Raw genomic sequence first — 25258 nt, forward strand, 5'->3', positions numbered from 1 at the left:
AGAATGGAAGGCAATTTCTCCATTATCTCGATCCCACGTATGATTTAGGGTTTCTACCAATGTTCCATGAGGACACGTCCCCGTGCTTCCTTGTGGTCCGGGGACATAGGGAAGTCTAGGGTAAGTTTCCCCACGTCCCCAAAAAAAGGAAACACAAGGAAATTCAAAGGGGGGACATTTCCTTCCAAAAGAGGAAACACTTATTGGTTAATTAAAGTCAAATCATAAAAAAAACCAAAACTTCGACTTTCATCTCTTAGTATCCCCTTTAACACACGCGGTGCTCGGGTAGATCACATAGCCAAGATGACCCGATTGGTTGGGGGCAGATGCATGGGGATGGTGCTCCAAAGCTCAAACATCTAGCTATGTGTTTGTTGTCACAGATTGCTAGTTCCTTTGCAACAGAGAGGAATTGGTCCACATATATCTTCATCCGCTCTATCAAGAGGAACAGGCTTACCTCTAGAAGAGCGGAGAAGTTAGTTGCTATGCATAGTGCCCTACATATTGACCATAGGAAGACACCTAAGTATTTGAAGGGACCAACAACACGATTATAAGTTGATCCAGAGGATGATGCACATGTAGATATTGTTGGCATTATGATGTATGTATTGTACTTGATGGCAACCCACTTATAGCAAAACAACTCACTTGTATATGGTAACTAGATGAATCTACAGAAGAGATATCAAATGTGACAGAATGCATGACAATAGTGTTTACAGATGTGATGAAATGCAGGGCAACTTCAAGAAATCAGTTCAAAAGGCAACTCACTCAGATGAAAGATCACAGTATAGCAGGTAAACAACAAAGAATGACAGATTAGTCTTCACAGAATGAAGAAAGAGAGGTATACGCAGGTTCACCATTGACCAAGCCACGTATACACGCAGGTTAACAAAACAAAAGAAGCGTATAACGTACACACGCACTTTCACAGAAAGGAAAGCGCGTATACCTTGGGAAACTAAGTTTTTGGTCCGAAGTTTTTGGTCCATGGTATTGGTCCATGGTATTTGGTCTTAGGTATTGACCCTAGGTATTTGATCCAAGGTATTGGTCCTAAGTGGTTTTGGTCCATGGTATTGAGAAAGTCCTAAAACTATATAAGGAGGAGAAGATCATTAGGCCAGTACATACAAGCATTGAATATCTAATGAAGTGTGAGATCTAGTATGCAGGTTATTGGGTTATGATGCATTGCTGGATCTGAACCAAGGAGGAACCTTAGCATTTGATGAAAGATAAGATCTAATGATGCATTAGGATCTCAAGGGTTCAAGTGAATTAACTTTATGTGATTTGATCATGTATCTGAATAAATGGCGCATGTTGTAGTCTGTAAATATGATGATCTGAGTATGACTGAAGTCTAGAATAGTTGTAAAGTTTAAATCATCATTTACAGATCTGTACGTAGGTTCACTTTAGAAAAGGAGCGTATACACGCTAGTTCTGCATATCAAAGCAGCGTATACATCATAAATTTGATTTGCAAATCTGTACGCTAGTTCGCCTTGAGGAAAGTGCGTATGCACGTAGGTTCGACACATGGAAGTAGCGTATACCTTATAAAATATGTTTTAGTTGCTTCTGTTTGTTGTTGCAGTGTTTTGGGTTCTGGCTTGGGTTCTGGTTACTGTATTCTGGTGACAGTATTCTGAATGATCAGATTGATGGGTTGTCAAAGTGATTGATTGATTCAGTTGTGGTTGGTTCAAAAGGTGATTGGTTGATGTAGATATATTTGATATGATGTTGTTAATGGATCCAGTCTGAAAATTTATGAAACGTGGTCCCTGGAAGAAAAAGGAGAAGGTCGTAGCCTTCTGTAGGTCGGCGCCTATGTACTAGTAAACACATCAGCTAGTACAAGAGCTAGGGGGTTGTAGCTCCCTTCCAGTAGAAGTTGGAGAATGAGAGAAGGTTGTAGCCTTCTGTAGGTAGAAGCCTGCGTACTGGTATAAGACTGCACTAGTACAAAAACTATAAACAGAATTTTCTTATTAAAAGAAGACAGAGACGATTGCAGCAGGTGGTTTTCACCCACATTGGGTTTCCACCTTATATCTTGGTGTTCATGTGTGTTGCTTATGTGTGATGCTTTAATCTGTTTTTACTGCACTATCTAATGAATTCCTGATATACTGATTAAAGTTCAATACATGATAATTTGGGTAAATCAAAAGATCTTTGCATATACGCTAGTTGCATTAAGTACAGTCGCGTATACACGCTAGTTCACTGAACTGAAGTAGCGTATACAAATCAGTTTTGAAAATTAAATTATTGATCTGATAATACTGATTCACCCCCCCTCTCAGTATTATTTCCAACAGTAGATATGGAGGAGGGACTTGATGAGAAATAGATGGGGTTGGTTGGTGTGCCACTTAGCATGTTTGAGAATGCAAATGATTCTGATTCAAATGGCGACATGGTTGATCCTTATTTATTCATGCATCAGTTGGATGTAGAGACTTGCAGGGCATTAGCTTAAGCAATTATGCTCATTTGTCATTTGATATGTTCTTGTGTTATATGCTTTTCAGTTTCAGACTTCAGTTGTAGACTTTAGTTTGTTTGGAATCTTGATATATGATATATTAGACTTGACTTTATAGAAATTTGAACCTTGATGTATCAGACTTGAGTTTTATTTCAATATTCAGTGTTCACAATTGGAACTTCAATATGGTTTAAACTTTTATTTTCATTGTACAATGTTACAATTACATGTATGATTGTACATACTTTTCGTTTTAATGTTTCAGTAATATGATTCATCAATTTATCCTTCATGATGTAAGTGTTATATAATGATAAAGGCAATTAAATTATAAAATTTCAATGATATATTTATTATTTTTTAGTATTTTACTATTTTTGTCGGGGTCTCTTGTGTTAAAGACCCCGACATCCCCCCACGTTTCCTAAAAATTGGTGGGGAGCTTTTGCATAGGCTGCTCCCGCATTTCCCCACTCCCCCATCCCCACATCCTAGAAATTTGGTGGAACTATGGTTTCTACAGTTAGGCCGAATTGCAGACAGAAAATTGCAGGCCTGAAAAGGAGGTCGAAAGAGAAGCTATTGTCATTGGAAGGCTTGTTTGACTAAAGTTGACTTTGTGGAAGAAAAAGGTTCATCAAGGAAAGGCATTGACTTGGTCTTGGAGGGGTTGTGGTCAAGGGTCTAGGTCTTGGAATTCGTCAATTGAAGATTCTATAAGAAGAAGAATTCGTTTGGGTTTTCCTCTCAAGATTGGAGAGGTTTTGGCCCTAGCTGATCGCCTACATCTTTTGTCCTATTGTCTCATTGTTCTATTGTTTTGGTAGCTGGTTGATGATAGAAGAACATTAATAATAATAAGGAAAAGAAGAAGCTAATCAAATAAAGTAAAAATACATCACAATCAGTTATCATATCAAGAGAAATCATCCTTATACTACTGCCCTAGATTTCTCAATTTGGGTGGGGGGGGGGTGGGAGTATTTATCATGAATTAGGAGAGAAATTTACAATTGGTAGGTGGGAGTATTTATGATGAGTTAGGTGAGAAATTTACAACTAGTAGGAGAGTTCAGGGAACTGGCAGGAAATATATACAATTGTTTCTTGAAATAGGAGTTACAAAGATGAATATAATCATTTTTTTTTGCCTATACTAGGTCTCACCATCGTCCTATATTGTATCGTTATATGGATGTTGTTTTCGTAATTTTAAAATCATTCTTGAGGATGTGGAGCTGATTCTAATTGTCTAGCATAGAAATCCTTCAGAATAAGATTCTGACTATTTTCAAAAAACTTCAAAAGAAACTATATAGACTACTAGAATGTCTTGCAAACACTAAAAGATAAGTCTGGTAACCCAAAGTCACTTACAATTGAACAACATGATTCTCGAAGCACTTTACCCCATCCCAGGCTTGGCAAGGATCATTGCCTGTCCAGTTTATTACTGCATGAAGGCCTTCTTGTATTACATGAAGTGCATTTCCTAGCAGGAAAAATGTTAATATACAAGCTGTCAGCTTAAAAATATATTTGTTATTAGATGTACAATGGACTCTCTTAATTAGAGACTAGTTATGAACAAACATCAAATCAACACCATGAACATTAGGCCTTTTTATTTTGAAAAATAGACATTTAATGTAATTAACTTTAAATGTGAAATCTGATAGGTAGAGGAAAACCCCATGCTAACACACTTTCTTCATATACGTAAGTTTACATCAGAATTCAAATAAAGACAGTGGCATCTGCTATGGGCAGATTGTACATGAATAAGTTATTGCAGATGTAACTGGAACAAATAACAAGCATTCAGTACAGACCTTCAAGTGTGGCATGTGAGATATATGGATCAATGAGGAGTGGCAGTAGTATCATGAAGAAAACCAAACGCCACTTTTGCTTCACCTGGTGAAAAATCCACCACAGATGAGAACTCATAATATGTTTCGCTAAAACAAACCAAAACAAAGATCTAAGAGTGTGCCCTCTCAGAGTATGCCAAACAAGTTTAGTGGTATTTTATCTTTTACATAAATAGCAGGGGAAAAAAACAGGACTTGAAAATCCCACAATATGCTGAATGCCATCAAAGAAGATAAGATCTAGGTGAACATGATAAATTAAAGAGAATGTGCAGCCTGACGGGAAAATACTAAGAGATGTAGTCTCTAGATAATGTTAAACAATTTTCCTAAATTTTTTCTGTATTGGAATTGAAAAAGATAACAGTAAAAAATATTCCTAATTTTTTCCTGCATTAACATTGATTTTCATTCATTGCTGTACAGTCACTACAACATGCATGGCATTAGATTTCATTTTGGAACCAACACATCATTAGAATTATTTTTTTTCCAACGAAGTTAGGATGATTCCATAATCAGTTAATATAGAGAAGATCAGTACAATATGGAAGTTAACATAGATTCAAAAAGTGAATAAATTACTGCAGATTTTTCATTGGCAACCGTAACAAGGATATCACAACCGAAAATGCTTAAGCTTTGTGGTCACATAATTAATTCTAACAGAACAGTGCTAGTTGATTCTAGTAGCACACGTAACTTTATCAATGTCTATATGGAAAAAAGGTTAAATCCGTTTGTCTATCTTGGAAGAAACCTCCATGTAATGTTGCAAATGACAAGACAATTACAGGAATAGGCAAATGTCATAAAGTAGACCTATCTATTCAATATGTCAAAATGTAATTAGATTACCATGCATTACCTCACACAAGAATGATATCGCCACACTAGATGCAACAACTGATCCAAAAGGGTTCTCTAGCATATATGGTCAAATGTTACCAAATAGAAACTGTTACCCACCAAAAGTGGGTGACCCCATAAGTGAAATTTTACTCCTACCGTTTCTTCCTGCTGGCAGCTGGTAGCCCATGACAGCCACTAGTAATTGATGATGATGTGCCATTCATATCTCCACCACTTGCATTAGTCATATGTTTCCTCGCCCATTTGGCAAGAGCACGTGTTGGAAGGTGGGCTTCCGATCAAAAAGTACTTTATTCATTTTGCAATCGGGTGCTTATGCTTGTTTGTATTTTGGGCATTTGATATGGATTATGGGGTAACTTGGAAGGAAGAAGGGTTTTGACCGTCATCTTGTTCCCTCACCTTAAATGGGGGGGTTAATCTTTCACCCTAGTCCAATGGGACCTCCCCTAATGGCCCAATGGGTATAGTCACTACAACATGCATGGCATTAGATTTCATTTTGGAACCAACACATCATTAGAATTATTTTTTTTCCAACGAAGTTAGGATGATTCCATAATCAGTTAATATAGAGAAGATCAGTACAATATGGAAGTTAACATAGATTCAAAAAGTGAATAAATTACTGCAGATTTTTCATTGGCAACAATAACAAGGATATCACAACCGAGAATGCTTAAGCTTTGTGGTCACATAATTAATTCTAACATAACAGTGCTAGTTGATTCTGTAAGGACCCATCTTAAATTAATGGGGACATAGAGATATTAGCATGCACACAAGACATGCATATGATAGCTACATATGCATGCATCGCCTGCACTGCACTAGTATATGTTAGTTAATATTGAAAAAACGTCTGTATTTAGGTAACGAATTAACTATTGAAATGAATACCCAACTTACAAGAATATAGCAGGGTATATGATATACGTACCACCACTATAATACATATATATAATTCTACCATATAAAATTAAAGATAAATGTAGTATAGTGAACTCACAACAAAGGAAAGTGTATATATATATATATATATATATATATATATATATATATAAATAGTGAATATCTGTTAAAAATATAAGAATTTATCAATCTGATGTTGAGTACTTACCTAATGTTGAGTACCTACCTGGCTGAAGATGTTTCTGATTTGCTCCAGTTCCCGCTCCCGTTACCAAAAGACCAAAAACCTCCCAGCCAAACTAGGTACAGTCTCAGCACCCAGCCCCAAAATACTTCAAATTCGAAGCATTTTGGCCCCCGTGCCCAAAAGTCTCAAGAACAACTGCTCAAGCTCCATTATTCTCTATGTCTTCCTCTTGTCAGTTCCTCCTCTGCCTCTCTCTGTATAAAAGAATGTCCCCCTTCTACAATACCCTTCCTCCTTTTATGCCCTCCAAAATTCCTCCACCGCTTCCTCTTTCTTTATTGTTTTAATTTGATAAGTTCATAAGTTGTAGAGGCGGTCACCGCCTTTTCCCTTTCCCAATTTGCTGACCATGCACTCTTATTTATACAATCTCTTTTATCATAATGTTATGTTTCACTTTTGTTTAAATCGATTTATTTTCATAGTATTATGGTTTTATATATATTCTTCTCTTTATTATATTCACTATTTAATATATATATATATATATACTTTCCTTTGTTGCGAATTCACTATACTACATTTATCTTTAATTTTATATAGTAGAATTATATATATGTATTATAGTGGTGGTACGTATATCATATACCCTGCTATATTCTTGTAAGTTGGGTATTCATTTCAATAGTTAATTCGTTACCTAAATACGAACGTTTTTTCAATATTAACTAACATATACTAGTGCAGTGCAGGCGATGCATGCATATGTTGCTATCATATGCATGTCTCGTGTGCATGCTAATATCTATATGTCCCCATTAATTTAAGATGGGTCCTTACAGATTCTAGTAGCACACATAACTTTATCAATGTCTATATGGAAAAAAGGTTAAATATGTTTGTCTATCTTGTAAGAAACCTCCATGTAATGTTGCAAATGACAAGACAATTACAGAAATAGGCAAATGTCATAAAGTAGGCCTATTTATTCAATATGTCAAAATGTAATTAGATTACCATGCATTACCTCACACAAGAATGATATCGCCACACTTGATGCAACAACTAATCCAAAAGGGTTCTCTAGCATATATGGTCCAATGTTACCAAATAGAAATTGTTACCCACCAAAAGTGGGTGACCCCATAGGTGAAATTTTTCTCCTACCATCTCTTCCAACTGGCAGCTGGCAGCCCCTAACAGCCACTAGTAATCAATGATGATGTGCCATTCATATCTCCACCACTTGCATTAGTCATATGTTTCCTTACCCATTTGGCAAGAACACATGTTGGAAGGTGGGCTTCCGATCAAAAGGTACTTTATTCATTTTTGCAATCGGGTGCTTATGCTTGTTTGTATTTTGGGCATTTGATATGGATTATGGGGTAACCTAGAAGGAAGAAGGGTTTTGACAATCATCTTGTTCCCTCACCTTAAATGGGGGGGTTAATCTTTCACCTTAGTCCAATGGGACCTTCCCTAATGGCCCAATGGGTATAGGAGGGGCACTACTTTCCATCTTACATTACGAGCCCCATATTCCACCTCCCTTCTTCAAGTTCAACTAACCATTGATTCTCTGGGATTTGGCATCATACATCCTCATACTTTGGAAGGGCCCGGAACTTGGCCCTGAGAGGTTGATGCAACTAAGAGAACAAGAAAAACCATATGATGGCCACAACCAAAAAACAAAAAAAAACAAAGAAGATCAAAATGCAAAAGATGGTCAAGACATGCACATTAGCACATGGGCAAAAGCCTAGCATGAGCTCTACCTCACTCATTATGGCCATCACCCGGTTCATGAGCATATGTTTCTCTTCAGATTATGAGAAGGAACCATTGCATGTCCCAACCATTGGTGGGCAATGAGTTTCCTCAGCATTAAGGGGGTAATAACTGCTATACATTATACAAAGGAAGCTCTAACCCTTTGAGCTATGAGCAGTAACACAAAGAAAAATCAAGAAAAAGTAAAAGGCACACAAGAGGGGTGGAAAAACAAAGGCCGAGTTGGTAACTCATGCATCCACAATGGCTCCATCCCCGCATATATGCATTCAGGATGAGAAGCCCATCATAGTTGGTCTCTTTGACCATGGCACTTGGCCATGAAGTCTTCTCCCCTCCATTCCGTCACTATTCACACAAAACCTATCAATTGAAGGGTGGACCAAGGACATATCACTCCACTTGGGGGCTGGAAACACCTAATAGTGTGGTCTATTAGCCATTCCTACCTAGGGAGGTATCACCATTACAAGTTCAAAGCCTTAATTTTGGAAAGGAAGCCTTATTTGAAGTGTCGAATTGCCCATTACTTTCAAGCTTGGTTCACTAAGATGCAAAAATGGTTAAATCAAAATGTACATGATGATGTAGATGCTAGCACTGGATATTGTGTGTAATTGTCAGGTAGTTCCACAACCATGGTTTGTGCAACTTAACTAGGGCCCAAGTCTCTTAGAAGAACATATTAACACCCACAGGTGGGGCGTTGAGGGCCATGGGTCTCCGAGTTGTAACAGAGCATCACACATAGCCATGGGCACCTCCAGCACCCATAGCGTTCCGGCATTTTTCCCTTGCATTAATGACTTTTATGAGATGATGCACCTAGACCCAACATGCCCCCAGCTAGCTTAGAACTTCATGTGGGATTGGCAACTGATCCAGGGCCCAAAGGAGGATCTCACATGTTGATTTGGTCTAGCAACGGATGTGCTCTAGCGATGAAAATTGGTGGACAGGCTAAAGCACATGATATCTCCAACACCCAGAAATTGTTTGGGCAGATTCTCCCCGGTTTGGGAGATATTAAAATAATTAATATTTTTAATGGAGTTCCCAAGTCTTAACTTAGGAAAAATAAAATATTAATGGGTATTAATAGAAAACTAGGTTAGAATGTTCCAAAAGACATGGATCAAGCCAAATCTAATATTAGTCGTTGATTAGAGATGTAATCTCGATCGTTGAAGGACCAACAGGAAAAATATAAGAAGAGGCTTGGGGGTCAGTTGGAGGATACACAAGAGTGATCAGTCATTCGATTTTCTAGAGCGGGGTTTGCTAAGAAAAGTTGAATCAGTGATCAGTTTGCAGCGAGGGGCAGTGAGTACTAGACAAAGAGGCAGAGATAGTGTCGAGAGACCAGTGCAGAGGCAGAGAGGCAGACGCAGAAGCCAGAGCAGGCCATGTAAAGGCTAGCTGAGACAGCACAGAGGCCAGAAGAGGTTGCGTCATCCACGCAAAGGGCAGTAGGGGTGACGTAGAGGGTCGTAGAGGCTATGCAGTGCCTTAGAGGGCTGACGCAGAGGCCAGGAGGGCTGACACAGTGCTTCAATTGTGTTGGAGAGGGTTTCGTGGGGCAGATTTTTTGAATATCTTCTTCCGAATAGAGAGGTATTACTGTCGGTTATTTTTCTCTATCAGGTGAGCCAGTTTGGCACCCAATTGTACTCAAGGATATACTGCTTAATAAATAACCCTCAAAATTGTTGCATCGATTTTCCCAAGTTGGGTTTTTTGGGGACGAGTTGTCCAAAAATAACGATGTCACTTGTGTGTTTGCTATTTTTTTTAGTTGTTGATCTGTAGATGGTTGAGACTGTATTGTGTTTATTTCGATGTTTATATGTTTATATGTTTAAATAACTTGTACGTAATTAACAAGTAGGAGAAATAAACCAGAATAATACAGATAAAATTTCTAACGGTTAGACTTAGAAATTTCAACATGGTATCGGAACGTGGTTGCAGATTACAGGAGAGCTGAAGGCATCAGCTGAAGCAGAAACAGCTGTCCCGAGTGACAGAAGTTGTTCCTTGCAGAAAGCGACAGAAGAAGGGTTGACGCAGAGGGACTGCGTCATCAGTCCGGGCCAGGGAGAGGCCAACGCAGACACTGAGGAGGGCAGAAAAGGCTCACGGAGAGCCACGCAGAGACCATGAGGGTTGACGCAGTTGGCTAGGGGAGCATTTCGGCCAGTGTTGGGATTGCGCAGAGCCTAGAGGCTCAATCCTTCAGTTGTTGGGGCATAGGAAACTATGGGCAGATTACGAGGAGTGGAAGTTGGTGGCGTGTTGTTGCTGCCGAGTCAGAACAGTACCTAACGGGAAAAACCAAGGTAGAGGGAGTCGCTACCAAGGCAAATTTCTAGCCAAGGAATCCGGATCAACATTGCAAGGGAATAGGAGATTGGAGAGGTGCGACTCGACAATTGGCAAGCGGATTTCAAGGAGGGAAATCAAGACTCAGAAGGAGTCTAGCAGAGAACTACCAGACAGGAAGTAGCGACTCAGAGGGAGTCAAGGAGAGAACTTCCAGAAGGAAGTAGAAACTCGGAGGAGTCGAACAAAAGAGCAGAGAGATGGCCATGAATGGACTAAGGGATTAGGACAGGCTGGACGGAGCGTCCAACTTTGTGGTTTGGAAGGCCAAGATCTTGTCCATTCTAGATAGACATTGCATCAAGGCCTTCGCCTTGAGAACAATGGCTATCCGAGTTGACTCAGTTGATAATGAGGAGTAAGAGGAGGCAATGGCCAAGGCAAAATGCATCATCCTTGATGGGGTCAAGGATCATGTGGTCCAACATATTGTCGAGAAGGAGACGGCAAAGGAAATGTGGGACACCTTGAAGACGTTGTACCAACATACTTCCATGCAGAGGAAGATGTTACTTGAAAATCAGTTGCGGTCATACCAGATGCAGAAGGGGGAGCAAATAGATCACTTCTTCAGTCGATTGAAGGATATCTGGGACCAACTGACTTCCATATGGGCCATGCCGGATCAAGAGTTGATGGTGAGGACCGCACTAAACGCAATCTCCGAGGAGTGGGAGACATTTGTCCAGAGCATACTGGGCAAGGCGAATCTTCCAGATTGGGAAGAATTGTGGGCGGCTCTTCGCCAAGAAGAGATCAGACGGTTGAGCAAGATGGGAAGTAGCAGCAAAGGAGTCCGGATCAAGAAGGAAGAGGAAGAGGATGCAGCTTTGGCATCTGCGGGGAAGTAGAAGAAGAGGAAGAAAAAGTACCTCTCCAAGGTTAAGTGCTTCAACTGTGGGGAACTGGGTCATTATGTGAACCAGTGTCCGGGGAAGAAGAACAAGGGAGAGGTGTTTGACTCCAAGGTAGCGCCAGTGAAGGCAGAAAAGGAGGTAGAGGAGGATGATGATTGTGCCATGAGTGCTCATGTACCTCTAGAGAAGAGGTGGGGAGACATCAAGCTGTAGTCTGGAAGACTACAGGCGATGAGGAGCAGGATCCTTGAGGTACCCAAACTCTTGGATCAAATCCTTGCTACAAGAGCCTCGAAGTGAGAGTAGCAGGACTGGGGATGTCGGTAGAAACAAATGCGGATGAAGCGGCAGAGAGTGCTACAGTGAAGTAGTCCCGAGCAGCATAGAGCTAGCAAGGCTACCGCAGTGCGAGAGGCACAGAGAAGGTTACAACAGTGCAGAATGGCACAGAGAGGTTTGCAGTAGTGCGAGATGCAGAGAGTTGTTGCATCAGTGCAGGGCAGTAGAGGGAGCCCGGAGCACTTGATAGCGATAGAGAGAGCTTCGGCATCGGGAGTGTTTCTAGCCTGACAGGGATGTCAGTAGTTGGGTGGATCAGTTACTTACTTCTCAGTAACTGAGTCGTAGTGCAGTAGTGGTTAGCAGTAGCACAATGCAGCATGATGAGAGGGGGTTGCAGTGCAGATGCAGTGTTGGGAGAAAGGACCAACAGCAGCACGGATGCAGAGGGAGTTGTTGTACGGATGCAGCAGTGGCAGTGACAGGGCCATGGGCAGCAATACAGGATGCAGCAGTGCAGAGGATGTTGAGCGGGGAGGCCTAGCACCAGCACAGGTACCAGTGTGATATAATCAAAGTGATGCTGAGTGTGGAGTATTACTAGAGCACAGTCCTCGCTAAGAGGAAGTGTTGATTTGGGGTAGCATCGGATGTGCTCTAGCAATGAAAATTGGTGGAGAGGCTAAAGCACATGAGATCTTCAAGACCCAGAAATGGTTTGGGCAGATTCTACCCAATTTGGGAGATATTAAAAATAATTAATATTTTTAATGGAGTTCCTAAGTCAAAACTTGGGAAAAATAAAATATTAATGGGTATTAATATAAAACTGGGTTAGAAGGTTCCAAAACACATGGATCAAATCTAATCTTAGTCGTTGATTACAGATGTAATTTCGGTCGTTGAAGGACCGACAGGAAAAGTATAAGAAGAGGCTTGAGGGTCAGTTGGAGGATACACAAGAGTGATCAGTCATTCGAATTTTTAGAGCAAGATTTGCTAAGAAAAGTCGAATCAGTGATTGGTTTTCAATGAGGGGCAGTGAATACTGGACAAAGAGGCAGAGATAGTGCCGAGAGACCAGCGCAGAGACAGAGAGGCAGACGCAAAAGCTAGAGCAGGCCACACAGAGGCTAGCTGAGATAACGCAGAGGTCAAAAGAGGCTGTGTCATCCATGCAGAGGGCAACAGGGGTGACGCAGAGGGCCGTAGAGGCTATGCAGTGCCTCAGAGGGCTGACACAGAGGGTTTTGAGGCTGACGCAGAGGCCAGGAGGGCTGACGCAGTGCTTCAGTTGTGATGAAGAGGGTTTCATGGGGCAGATTTTCTAAATATCTGCTTCCGAATAGAGAGGTATTACTGCCGGTTATGTTTCTCTGTCGGGTGAGCCAGTTTGGCACTCAGTTGTACTCAAGGATATACTGCATAATAAATAACCCCCATAATTGCTACACCGATTTTCCCAAGTTGGGTTTTTCCGAGGACGTGTTGTCCAAAAATAACGGTGTCACTTGTGTTTTTGCTATGTCTTTCAGTTGTTGATTTGTAGATGGTTGAGACTATATTGTGTTTATTTTGATGTTTATATGTTTAAATAATTTGTTCGTAATTAACAAGTAGGAGAAATAAACCAAAAGAATATAGATAAAATTTCTAACGGTTAGATTTAGAAATCTCAACATCACACCTTGAGACATGGGAGGGCTAGCACCACCTTGAAAGCCCCCAACGTTGGAGCAAAGTCGGGCATTTTGACCACTTGGAGACCCGTGAGACAGCTTTTGTGCCCCAAAATCAAAACTAGGGTTCAAAGAAGGAGATTAATAGAAACTTAAGGCCCAACCCTTAGGAGATGATTTTATAGAGCTTCTACACATCACATGGCACCCCTAGCCCTCAACGCTTGCCCTAGAAGGGCCTACTCATGGATGACATTGACATTCTCTCTCATACAGCTCACAGGTGGGATATTTCTTATGTTTTGTCATTGGCTATTAGGTCAGCTTGTGACCTAACTTGTTGTAGCACATTATTTTGTGATTTTTTGGGGCATTAGGCTAAAATAGAACTTGTGACTTCTGATATAAATAGAGGAGGGAACATTTGAAGCAATTCATCATCACAACTTGGAGATTTCAACCTCTCTTTAGAGAATTTCAACCCTCTTTTCTTGTGGTAGAGATGTGACCTTTGAATGCACTTTGCTATTTGGAGCAAATTATTTGTCTTGTTGAAATTCTGATGTTTTATGCCGTTACAATAACTTAAATCCAGAACTTCTTTATGCTACAAAAGAGAAGTTAGGTCAATGCACAATGGAAGACAGCCAAGAATTCTATGAGACAAAGAGAAGTTAGGCCAATGACCAAGGCAAAAACCCACAAGGAGAAAACCCAACCAGATTCTTCTTCTATTAGAAATCAATTGTCCAGCAGAGATACAAAGTACAATGAGAGAATGAAGAAGTTCACCCAAATCTAAAGAAGATCTCTGATAGTAGTAACTGATGCAAATACTCAATCACTTTGGCTCTCCAAGATCTTCTCTTGCTCTTCAAGACTCTCTCTCTCTCTCTCTCATAATCTTCCTCTAGACTCTCCAACTCTCTCTTTCTCAAGTTCGAATTCTCCTTTCACAAGCACAAGTAAGTGTCTCTGTCATGTCCCCATTTTTATTCTTCCTCGTAGTACAGCCAGGGTGGTTTCCAGGGCAGGGGATGGCCAAATCCATGGAGCAAGTTATGTCATTAGGAGTCCCAATGGAGTTTTGAGGAGTTCCTATGTGTTGAATTTTCTAAGTTTGACACATCAAAAATCCTGCATTATCTGGTTTATTTTCTCCTACTTGTTCTTTCCATTAACAAGTTATTTTTAAATATAAATATCGAAATAAACACAAATGCAACCTTAACACATATACAGATCAGCGACTGAAATAACTGAGACAATCAGACAAGGGACACCATTATTTTTGGACAATCGTCCCCAGAAAAACCCAATGCGAGAAAATTGGTGCAGCAAATATGAGGGTTTTATTATTATGCAGTTTTCTGAATACAACTAGGGCACCAGAAATGGCTCACCCAACTGGAAAAAACCCTCGGCAGTATACCTCTCTTCGGAAATAGATATTTCGGCTAATCAGCAACCGAATGATGAGCCCCACGGTGACTGTTCCTTAGCTGGACAGCGAAAGTTGCTCCAAGCTTCCCTCTAGAACTACGTCACCCTCCTACGGCTCTGCGTCAGCTCACCAGCACTTAGTCTGCCCCACGAAAATCACCTAGCACAGCTCCTCAGCTCTCTGCGTCAGCTCTGCTAGCCTCTGCGTCAGCTCTACTAGCCTTTGCATTAGCCTGCATTAGCTCTGCGTCCTCAATGCTAGCCCTCCAAGCTCCTGCGTCAGCTCTAGCTGCCTCTGTGTCAGCCAAGGCTGCCTCTACGTTGTCTCTCCGGCAATATCTCTACCTCTCTGCTATGTATTCTCGACCTCGTGCCGAACTGCCCCTTGCTGCAATAGATCACTGGTTCGATTCTCTGAGCAAACCTTGCTCCAGAAAATCGAACTAACTGATCAATTTGGTGTATCTCCAACTGACCCTCAAGCTTCCTCTTATACTTTTCCTGTTGACGATTCAGGGGCCGAGATTAAGTCCCTAATAAACGGCTAAGATTAGATTTGGCTTGATCCTCGTTTCTTGGAACCTTCTAACCCAAAATTATATTAATACACATTAATATTTTAAATTTCCTAAGTTTATACTTAGGACCCCATTAAAAATATTAATTATTTTAATATCTCCTCATCTGGGTAGAATTTCTCCAAACGATTTCTTGGTTTTGGAGATCTCATGTTCTTTAGCCTCTCCACCAATTTTCATGGCCGATGCTACCACAAATCAACACTCTAAGGTCCAACGACATTCGCTTGGTATATTCCATCATCCGCAGAGTTTTCATTTCGTTCCGGTGCATTCCGACGACTTTCAGAAAACTAAGTTATTAGTGGGCTTGACTCAATTTATTACGCTTAAGGTGGCATTCCAGGAGGAATACGTGGCAGAACACCTTAGTGTAATAGCTCGTTGGAACCGGAACGATAATATCCACATGATGGAATGGTTAGATGAGAGTTTCTGTGACCTAGGGAGACATGATGGCCAATTTACCATTTTCCCACATTAAAAAGAATATTTTAATTGAAATAAAAGAGGGAAAAGTGCTCCATGATTAAAATAATAATAAAATAGAAGGTTCTAGAGGAGTCCATCAAATCTATAAAAGAGGAGGAGGAGACCATTGGAGGACATCTTGGTTTTTGATATTGTTTCTTGTATGAGAGGTTGAGGACCCGGTTCTCTACTCCATTGGTAGCCCCAGGACGAAAACCCTCAGGTGATATAGAGAGATTGGGCGAGCACCCATCTCCCCTTGGTGGATTCATTTAGAATCCACAAGTGTAGTGATTGTTTTTCTATTTCAGTTTGGAGACCGAAGGGTCATTCCCAGCTATTGTATTGGCATCTATCTATATATAATAAAGCTGGATTTTGGTTGCTGCATTTCTCATTGTTCCTCGTGTTGTGATCTTTTAATGAGATTTTGTGCAATTTATAGATTTATGGTTCTAGTTTTACATGGAAATCTTGTGGAAAATGCATGATAGTTTTATATGAAGCGCTTGTTCCAAAAATTTCTGATTTGGGACATTGCAGTGTCAAGTAAGGATGAGAGGCACAAATATGTAGGAAGAGTTGGGAGGTCGAATTCATGAGGGAGTAACTCATATGCCTTGAGGATGAGTTGCATATGCCAAAATAGGAGTGTAACTTATGCCATAAAGGAAAGGAGTGTAACTTATGCATTTAGAAGAGAAGTGTAACATATGCATTAAAGAGGTGTAAGAGGAATCTTTTTATGATGAGTCATTAAAGTGTGTATGAGAGTGTAAGAGGTGTGTAAGAGCATTAAAGAGAGAGAGGAATGAATCCATTAAGAGAGAGAGAGAGAGAGAGAGAGTACATATGCATTAGTTGAGGGGAGTTACATATGACATGATTGAGAGACTTGAATTTCTTTTTATTAATAATATAATAATATCATAAAGAGGATAATAGTTATAATAATAATAATAATATTGATGATTAAGTTAAAAATTAAACAAATGAGATTGATTAAGGACAAGTGATTTTCCATCATATATAAATGATTACGACAAAGCGCGATCGGGATTTAATCGGCGCCGGGAAAAAATCGGAAAAATCGTTAAAATCGGGAAAAAATCGGAAAAAATCGGGAAAAAATCGTTTGGCACAAAAATATTCATTTTTTTTCATTTTTTTTCTATTTTTTTAATATCTAAACCATCTACAACATAAAATAAATACATTGACACATAAATATGATAAAAAAACTAATATATAAGATGTTTAATATCATTTCTAGCGCTAAAATCACACATAACATTGAATCATGTCCTGAATAGTAAGTCCTGAGTCCCAACTCAGCCTCAAAATATCAACAAAAAATATGATAATGTATCTCATCATGTCATAATGTCATATACAATAAAATGAAAGTCTAAGACTCTAATCCTATTGATTTCCTCTGCCCCTCTTGCGAGAAAATGTCACTGCTTTCCCTTTCCCCCTAGATGAAGATGCTGGTGCCTGTGGTGGTGGAAATGGCAGTGGAGTCTGACGTGCTCTAGAAGCTGAAGAAGTAGCTGTAGAAGTAGCAGCTACTGTAGGTAGACAGAGACCACGTCCTCTAGTGGTAGCCCGGGTAGGCGGTGTCACCTCCTCCTCCTGCTCCTCCAACTCCTCCTCCTCCTCCTCCTGCTCCTGCTCCTGCTCCTCCTCCTCCTCCTCCTCCCCCTCCTCCTGCACTAACCAATCCTCAGTGGGATCGATGAGAGGCCTCTCGGTCTCAACCCTCCATTCAGCAGTGGTGTCAATCTCATCCAATGAGATGGCTTCCATATCAGGTGTCTTGTCTAGTTGCCTCACCCACAATCGAAGATTGTAGTAGACATAGACCATGTCATTAAGTCTACGGGACTCCAACCTGTACAAAGTTCATGAAATAATAATTAATAATTAATATTATAAAAAAAAATATTGTTTAATGAATTCAAAAATTTATTTGGAAATTTGCAATATTTTAAATGTTTAAGTGTTAAGTTGTTAACCTATTGCGCTTCTTGTTGTGTATTTTTTCAAATACACTCCAATTGCGCTCACATCCCGAGGAGCTGCATGTTTGGCTGAGGATGCGTATGGCAAGCTTTTGCAAAAGGGGTACTCTGCCACCATACATCTTCCACCATGCGGCTACAACAAAATTACAAATAAACATAAGAAAAAAATGGAATTTGAAGAGACAATGAAATTTGAAACAAAGTTACAAACTAAAAAATACCTGGCATTTTGGCCGTCCTATCAAAGATAGCCATATCAAAGCCAAATGTGCCACCTGACATCTTATACGTCTCAATTTGTTTAGAGATCTCCATACGTTGTTCTGGAGTTTTCACCATCTTCTGGACACAGGTTAATAATCCATCCATGATCTCAGCATCAAAATCAAACCCACATGCATAAGAAAATGCAGGGTTCAGGAAAAGCCCAGCAGCATGAATGGGACGATGGAGTGTTTTGTTCCATCGCTCATCAATGACGTTCCATAGAAGGAGTTGTCTCTGGAACCCATCATCTCCCTTGTCATCATAGTAGGACCGAATGGCTCCTTTGGCCCTGTCCATGGCTTCATACAAATAGCCCATTGCGGGCTTCTCACCATCTACCAACCGAAGAACCTTTACCAAAGGTTCAGTGACAGCGCACACCTCCTGCACTCCCGCCCAGAAGTCTTCTTGGTATGAAACAAGTCTGCAGACGGCCTCTCCTTCTGGTTTGCGGCTCATTGGCGAAGAACGCCACTCCTCTGAAACAAACATTCTCTTCAAATCCCACATAGATTTCAAGAGGGATTGAAGAGATATGAAACTCGTCGCAAACCGTGTAATGGCGGGGCGCACCAACTCTTTGTTGTTGGTGCATTTTCTCATCAAGCTAAGCACAGATGTGTGATTGTAAATAAATTTTGTGATGGTTTTTGATGAGTCAACAGCCTCTTTGACAAAGGGAATTTTCCCTATGTCCTCTAACATCAAATCAATACAATGGGCAGCACAAGGTGTCCAAAATAAAGTAGGATGCCTGTCCATAAGCATTCTACCAGCAGCAACATAATTTGCAGCGTTGTCCGTTATGACTTGGACAACATTTTCTGCACCCACCTCCAAAATAAACACATCCAGCAAATCACATAAATTTTTTGCATCTTTGATTTGATGAGTTGCATCAATAGATTTGATAAACATAGTCCCCCTGGGACAACTAACCAAGAAGTTTATAAGGGTTCTCCCCTTTTGGTCAGTCCAACCATCTGACATAACAGTGCATCCTGTTTGTGCCCAGGATTCCCTAAAATCCTCCAATCTTTGGGTGCAGTCACGCTTTTCATCTTGAAGAAGCCGGCCTCTGAAATCATGAAGAGAAGGGATTTTGTACCCCGAGCCAACACTGGCAATAGCATCAACAGTAGGTTGGAAAAATGGATTATTCCTTACAATGCTGAAAGGAATATCACTCCAAAGGAGAAATTTTGTCATCAACTTGTCAGCTTGTTCTTTTTCAGTTCTTTTCATCATTGAACCGATAGTTGGTTGTGCACCAGGTGTGGTTCGAGGAACAAAAAATGATGATGCAGCTATCGGATTGACTGACGCTGCAGTAGAACCAGTGCCACTTGGCCCACTTCCTTCAGCTGACCTTTTTAGTTGCCTTTTGAGTTCTTCTTTGGCCTCTTTAGAGTGCTCTAATTCTCCCAATGCTCTCATGGCTTTTCGGATAATTTCAGCATTTGTATTAGGACAGGGCACCACATCACGTCCAGGGATTTGTGCAAAGTGGAACTTCAACCTGTACACCCCCCCGAATATCTCCTTTCCACACAACTTGCAATACAAGTTTTGTCTATCATTCGGAGTTTTAGGGTCACCATATTCCCAGAAAGGATCCAATTTCCTTGGCATGTTTGTTTTTGAATTTTGAATTTGCAAACCTATGGAAAAAATTAAAAATAAGGATTAGGAAATAGGAATTTAGGATTACATAATACAAATTACAATTTAGCATTTGCAAAATTACAAGTTAATTATTTCCAAAATCCCAATTTCTAAACCCAAGTTACCCAACCAAATGCCAATGGCAAATGCAAAAAAACAATGAAAATTCAAAAAAAATAAACAATGTTTAAAGAAAATGAGAAAATAAAAATAAAAAATTGGTTCTCATAGTCATAACAAATAACCCATCCCAAATCAATGAAAAATTTCCAAAAATTCTTTAAAAACAATGAAAAACAAAGTTTTTATAGAAGCAAAACAAAAAAAAATTAATCTACATACCTGGTTTATGGACAAATTGGTGATCTTGGCTTGGATTCCTCCTAAAATCGCTTGGATTCGCTCCCAAATCCGACGGCAACCCTCTCCCTCACTTCTTCTCCTCCTCCTCCGCGCGGACTGCTCAATGAAATAAAATAAAAATCGATTTTCCATATAAAACGCCCGCTGCCCGCGCCTCTGGCGATTTTTACCGAAAAAATCGCGATTTTTTCGAAAAAATCGCGATTTTTTTAAAAACTCGGAAAAATCGCCTATAAAAAAAAGTGCCGATTTTTATCGATAAAAATCGCGATAAAATCGGATTTGCGAAAAAATCGCGATTTTCCGATAAAATCGCGATTTTATCGCGATTTTAACAACACTGTTACGAATTGATAGAATGTGATTTACTATTTTTGGACAGTCATGATTGCAAAAATAGACATGACTTTCTATTTTTTAGAAAGCCACTTTAGAAAGGTCAAAAACAAAATTTTATTCAAGGAAATCCATCCCATGGCTGCCAATTTTCAACATGTCTTTGGAGCTATTGTCTTGGATCTATGGAATGGATATCATGCACGTTATCTTGTAAGTGAGCTATTTGTCGAGTAAATATTTTTCTTTATGTCTAATGTTTGGAATGTATTGAATCTAGGGTTTCTTTTGTTCCCTAATTTATTGAAAATTTATTCAAAGAATCTAGATGTCATTATTGCATGCATTATTCACGAATAATATGTGAAGGATAGGGAAAATTTTAAGAACCCCCCCAAATTTATATGTATAATAAATGGGTGAATCTCCATGGCATATAGGAAAAATGGAAGGCGATTTTATCAATAATATAATATGTATATATAATTTTTTGGCGAATCTCTCACCAGGCATGGCGAATATTTTACTCAATTATAAAATCTTGTAAGATCTTGGCGAGTCTTTCACTAAATAATAAAACTTTGTAAAGTCCTAGTGAATCTTAGCATTGTGAACTCTTAGAGAATTTTTTGAAAAAGTATAAAACCATATATGACAAGAGCCACATGGTGGCAATATCACTGTTTTTTTTCACATTTCCACGACATGGAACTTATTTATAAAATTATAAAAAAGCCAACCAAGTCCCTTATAATATGCAGGTAAGCTTATAACAAAGTCTGATACCTCTACTATGCTTGTCTTCATTCAAGTGTCATAGCTGCTATACTTAACACTGTGAATCACAACTCTCTCAGAACTCAACTCTATAGTGTAATTAAAACCTTTGGAAATTGAATCTGACAACTCTATAAAAAGGATTAGTGGAATAGAAGCTTTTGTGAATGAGCCCACTAACTATCACTACCAAACAATCAATCTAGACTATGAAGTCTTCCATCTTGATCACAATTGTGCTCACGATCAAGGGAATGCGACCACCTGGCCTGACATAATGGCCATCATAGCTTCCAGTAATCAACAACCACCTTGCAAGGACATCCTAGCTCATGTCTCATGAATTTTATTCATCAATCTTAATTGATATAAATCTTATAAAGATAATATTAGAATCCTCTCCAAATTCACTATTAATACAAGGTAAAGGAAATTTTCTAGCTCAAGGCACTAGCCAATACCAACTTTGGTATTTGTGACCCCTTTGTGGGGATGCACATACCCTGCCCCGTTGGGTTTCTGCCTTGTAACATAGTTCAAGGATCACAAGACTTTCCAATCTTCCTACTCCATTAGACACACTTTATATGCTATACATAGTGAATGGAAAAGAAGCATTATAGAACACACAATTTCACAGAAGGAAGAAAAATCTTAGCCAGTTCAATATCAAAATTTTAACCACTGATTAATAAAGAATAACAAGTAGTGTAATGAATTGTTCCGAGTCATTTATTTACAAGTTGTAAAGAATGTAGTGGAATGGAAAATATTACTTAGGCAACCCTTCAATATTTTCTACTAATATGTCTGTGCATGTACATATGAAATTAAGAGCATTGTTGAATACAAAGTTTCCTTTTCTCTTGCCTCCATTTTGACAAATCAGTGTGAAATCAGTGTCACTTTGAATCTCCTTTCCTGTGTCGATGTTTTGACAAATCAATGTGAAATCAAAGTCACTTTGAATTTCCTTTCCTGCGAGGGATCACATCCATAGTTGATTAGTAAAAGATAATCTACTATATATTATGTTCAAGAAACTGACTACAATCTACGGTGGAAACGAGACCTCAATTCTTATTCTGAATTTGAATATCTCAGTAATAAGATAAGAGGCTAACACTCAGGACAACATAAGAGATAAAAATACATATGGCCTTAGTAGCTAGAAAACAATCACTCCATCATTACAAGACCACCTAGATTTCGACACTTAATCTAAATAACGGCACTAGTTGCAGTGCTTATTTGCATTAACACCATGGAAAAGCAACAACAATGTTTCAAAGCACACTTACTGGAAAAGTTGTAACATTCCGAGAATATTTAATGATAGCATCTGAACCCCGTAGCTATGGTGGGGAAACTAGGGAACCCAAATCTTGGAAGATATCTCATACCAAATCTGAGAAAAAAATAAAAAAGGGAAAAAATCAAAATCTATAAATCAAGCAATGAATTGTTTATAAATCAAATACAATTCCTTTAAGTAACAGTTTAATTGTGGCGATATATTTAAATATTTAGTAAGAGGGGAACTTCAAACCATGGAATATTACCTTTGTCATTACGGTCATCCCTTAGTGACTGAGATTACAAATCAATACTTATGGAAAGATTGTAAGAAATTCTGTGAAATAGTAAAGCATAACCTCTATTTTCAAGCAACAAAATCAAGACATTGTTACATCAAGAGCCATAATTGATACATAATAAATGAATCAAGTCCTTGTATGGCACAGGCTTGTTTCACAACCTCTATTTTCTCAATAACAAAATCAAGACATTGTATGTGGTTATTTCCAAAAGGAAACTGCATTCTAATTTGGAAGAGGATCTTATCAAGAGACATGGATTTATTCAAAGCTACAAAGCCTAATGGGTTACTGAAAAATAAGTTGGAATATGGGATCATGATACTTAAATTGAAAAAATATGCTTTCCTTTTAGAAACATTACAGTTATACAATGTTTTTTGAAAGCATTAGAATTTGAAATTGGGCCTTTCTATCAAGACAAATTTTCATTAACAGAATGTACTTTCCTACCTGAAACGTTGTAGATATCCAAGAAAAACTTGAAAAGCATAAGAGAACTTAGCATAATGTACTTTCTTTCCTTCCTTAACATTCTTAAAGAGTTGAGGTTCCCCAAGTCATCAAGTAACTTTCGAAGGAAATGATAGTTAGTAATAGTCCAATTCACAACTGAAGATGTGTCACAAATATGAGGGGGCATCTCCTCCAAATCACAAAAGTGCTCCAGGTTAAAATCTAGCATTATTGGAAGCTTAATGCTCGACTGGGTGTTATTGAACCCAGACATTTTTCCAATCTTCACTAAAAGCTTAAAGATAGCTTCTCTAAGTTCTACATGACTTTACTACAGTGTTCCACGGGGACGCGTCCCCTAGGGTCGGGTGCGCGCACCCCTCGCACCCCACGCACCCGGGACGGGGGGACGTCTGGGGAAACGTTTCCCTACGTCCCCCTTTTGGGGAGACGCGGGGAGACGCAAGGGGGGACATTTCCCCAGTGTGGGGGACGCGAATCCCCAAAAGGGGACGCCTGGGCGTCCCCCCTCAAAATGGGCTATGCGTTCCCCCTTAAATTTGCTTGTAAACAATGATTTATGACAGGGAAAATGTAGTATTTGACCATATTTCCCTACTAATGCTATGCTATTCATGGTAATGTTAAATTCTTAAAGTAAATCCTTTTACTTAAATTTTTAACATTACCATGAAATGACTCAGGATGTTTGAGAGTGGTTCTGACCTCATTGGATTTCATATGGAGAAAGTAGAATTTTAGATCTCACTCAAAATCCAACAGACTTAACAGTTTTTCAGGAATTCAGGATTCGATGGAGTGCAATGTTTCCATTGCATTTTGTCATGTACAAGGGTATGGAATTGGTATTTAATGAAGAGCACCAAGCCCTTTGTGTACTTTAGAGTGACTTTTAGACTCATCACTCCATTGTTTTTGAGTTTTAATTATATCAATTTACTATTCCAGTCTTTAGATCAAATTTTCAGGAATTCAGGATTCGATGGAGTGCAATGTTTCCATTGCATTTTGTCATATACAAGGGTATGGAATTAGTATTTAATCAAGAGCACCAAGCCCTCTATGTACTTTAGAGTGACTTTTAGACTCATCACTCCATTGTTTTTGAGTATTAGTTATATCAATTTACTATTACGGTGTTTAGATTTCAGTATCTATTATAGTCTATTTTGCTTAGTACTAATTAGATTCTAGAATGATAAATGATGAATTTTAATTTTAAATCAATTTAGAATTTAGAATGGTGAATGATGAATTTAATTTTTAAATCAATGTAGATTCGAGAATGGTGAATAATGAATACTGAATGTGGATCAGAGTATTTCATTATTGAATCTCATGGTTTATGGATGAATCATGTATGTATTAGTAAGGATGATGAGTATGGATCAATGTATTTCATTATTTAATTCAATTATGTATGTATCATTCTATTTATGCTTTCATTATTGAATATGAATTTGAAATATATATATATATATATATATATATATATATATATATATATTAAAAAGGAAAAAAAATTATATACCCCGACGTCCCCCCGTCCCCCCTAAATTTCCCTAAAATTTGAGGGTACTCCCACACGTCCCCCTTGTGCGTCTCCCCGCACCCGCGTCTCCCCGTCCCGGAGACTTGGTGGAACATTGCTTTACTATGCTATTGAAGTGGGGGCACATGCAGCCTCTCCAAGTGAATAGTCTTAAACTAAGTGAAGATAAGGCCGATAGATCATTCAGTGTGGATCTCTTTAACCCATAATTGAATACTATGTCTCTCTTGAACCCATAATTGAATACTATTAGGACTTTCGAATTTTTCATGGAACTCAAAAATGTTGGAAGAAAGTATTTGCTTCCAGAAAAGAGTAAAACTAAAGCCTCTGCTTGATGACAATT

The 25258-nt window shown here is 39.0% G+C and overlaps 2 protein-coding genes across 10 annotated transcripts in view; both read right to left on the bottom strand.

Annotated features, from left to right (window-relative positions):
• The window catches only part of LOC149251293 (putative LRR receptor-like serine/threonine-protein kinase At1g51820), a 338812-nt gene that overhangs the window by 237119 nt on the left and 76435 nt on the right, over positions 1-25258 (bottom strand). For 7 of the 9 annotated variants that reach the window (XR_016266859.1, XM_089459343.1, XM_089459339.1 and 4 more), the window contains 2 exons: positions 4351-4435; positions 3896-4010 (listed from right to left, as the gene is read on the bottom strand). Coding sequence is in view for 8 of the 9 variants with exons in the window: in XM_089459343.1 (XP_089315469.1) it covers positions 3896-4010; positions 4351-4435 (200 nt within the window). In the remaining variant the exon portion in view is untranslated. Of the gene's footprint in view, positions 1-3895; positions 4011-4350; positions 4436-22155; positions 22264-22586; positions 22694-25258 lie in introns of all 9 variants that reach the window. The other 2 variants (XM_089459341.1, XM_089459340.1) reach the window with 1 other exon arrangement.
• LOC149251295 (uncharacterized) lies at positions 17607-19404 on the bottom strand. The gene is made up of 2 exons (XM_089456514.1): positions 17869-19404; positions 17607-17744 (listed from the first exon to the last, which is right to left on the bottom strand). Exon 1 carries the CDS (start codon positions 19390-19392, stop codon positions 18088-18090), a length of 1305 nt encoding a protein of 434 aa, XP_089312640.1. The 5' UTR covers positions 19393-19404; the 3' UTR covers positions 17607-17744; positions 17869-18087.

This window comes from Pinus tabuliformis, chromosome 7 (assembly GCF_031772625.1).
Source record: "Pinus tabuliformis cultivar Carrire ecotype Pingquan chromosome 7, CPIR1, whole genome shotgun sequence".
NCBI classification, from domain to species: domain Eukaryota; kingdom Viridiplantae; phylum Streptophyta; class Pinopsida; order Pinales; family Pinaceae; genus Pinus; species Pinus tabuliformis.

Excerpts from the sequence above, each read along its gene's own strand:
- LOC149251295 (XM_089456514.1), bottom strand. The coding sequence starts at position 19,392 with ATGATGAAAAGAACTGAAAAAGAACAAGCTGACAAGTTGATGACAAAA.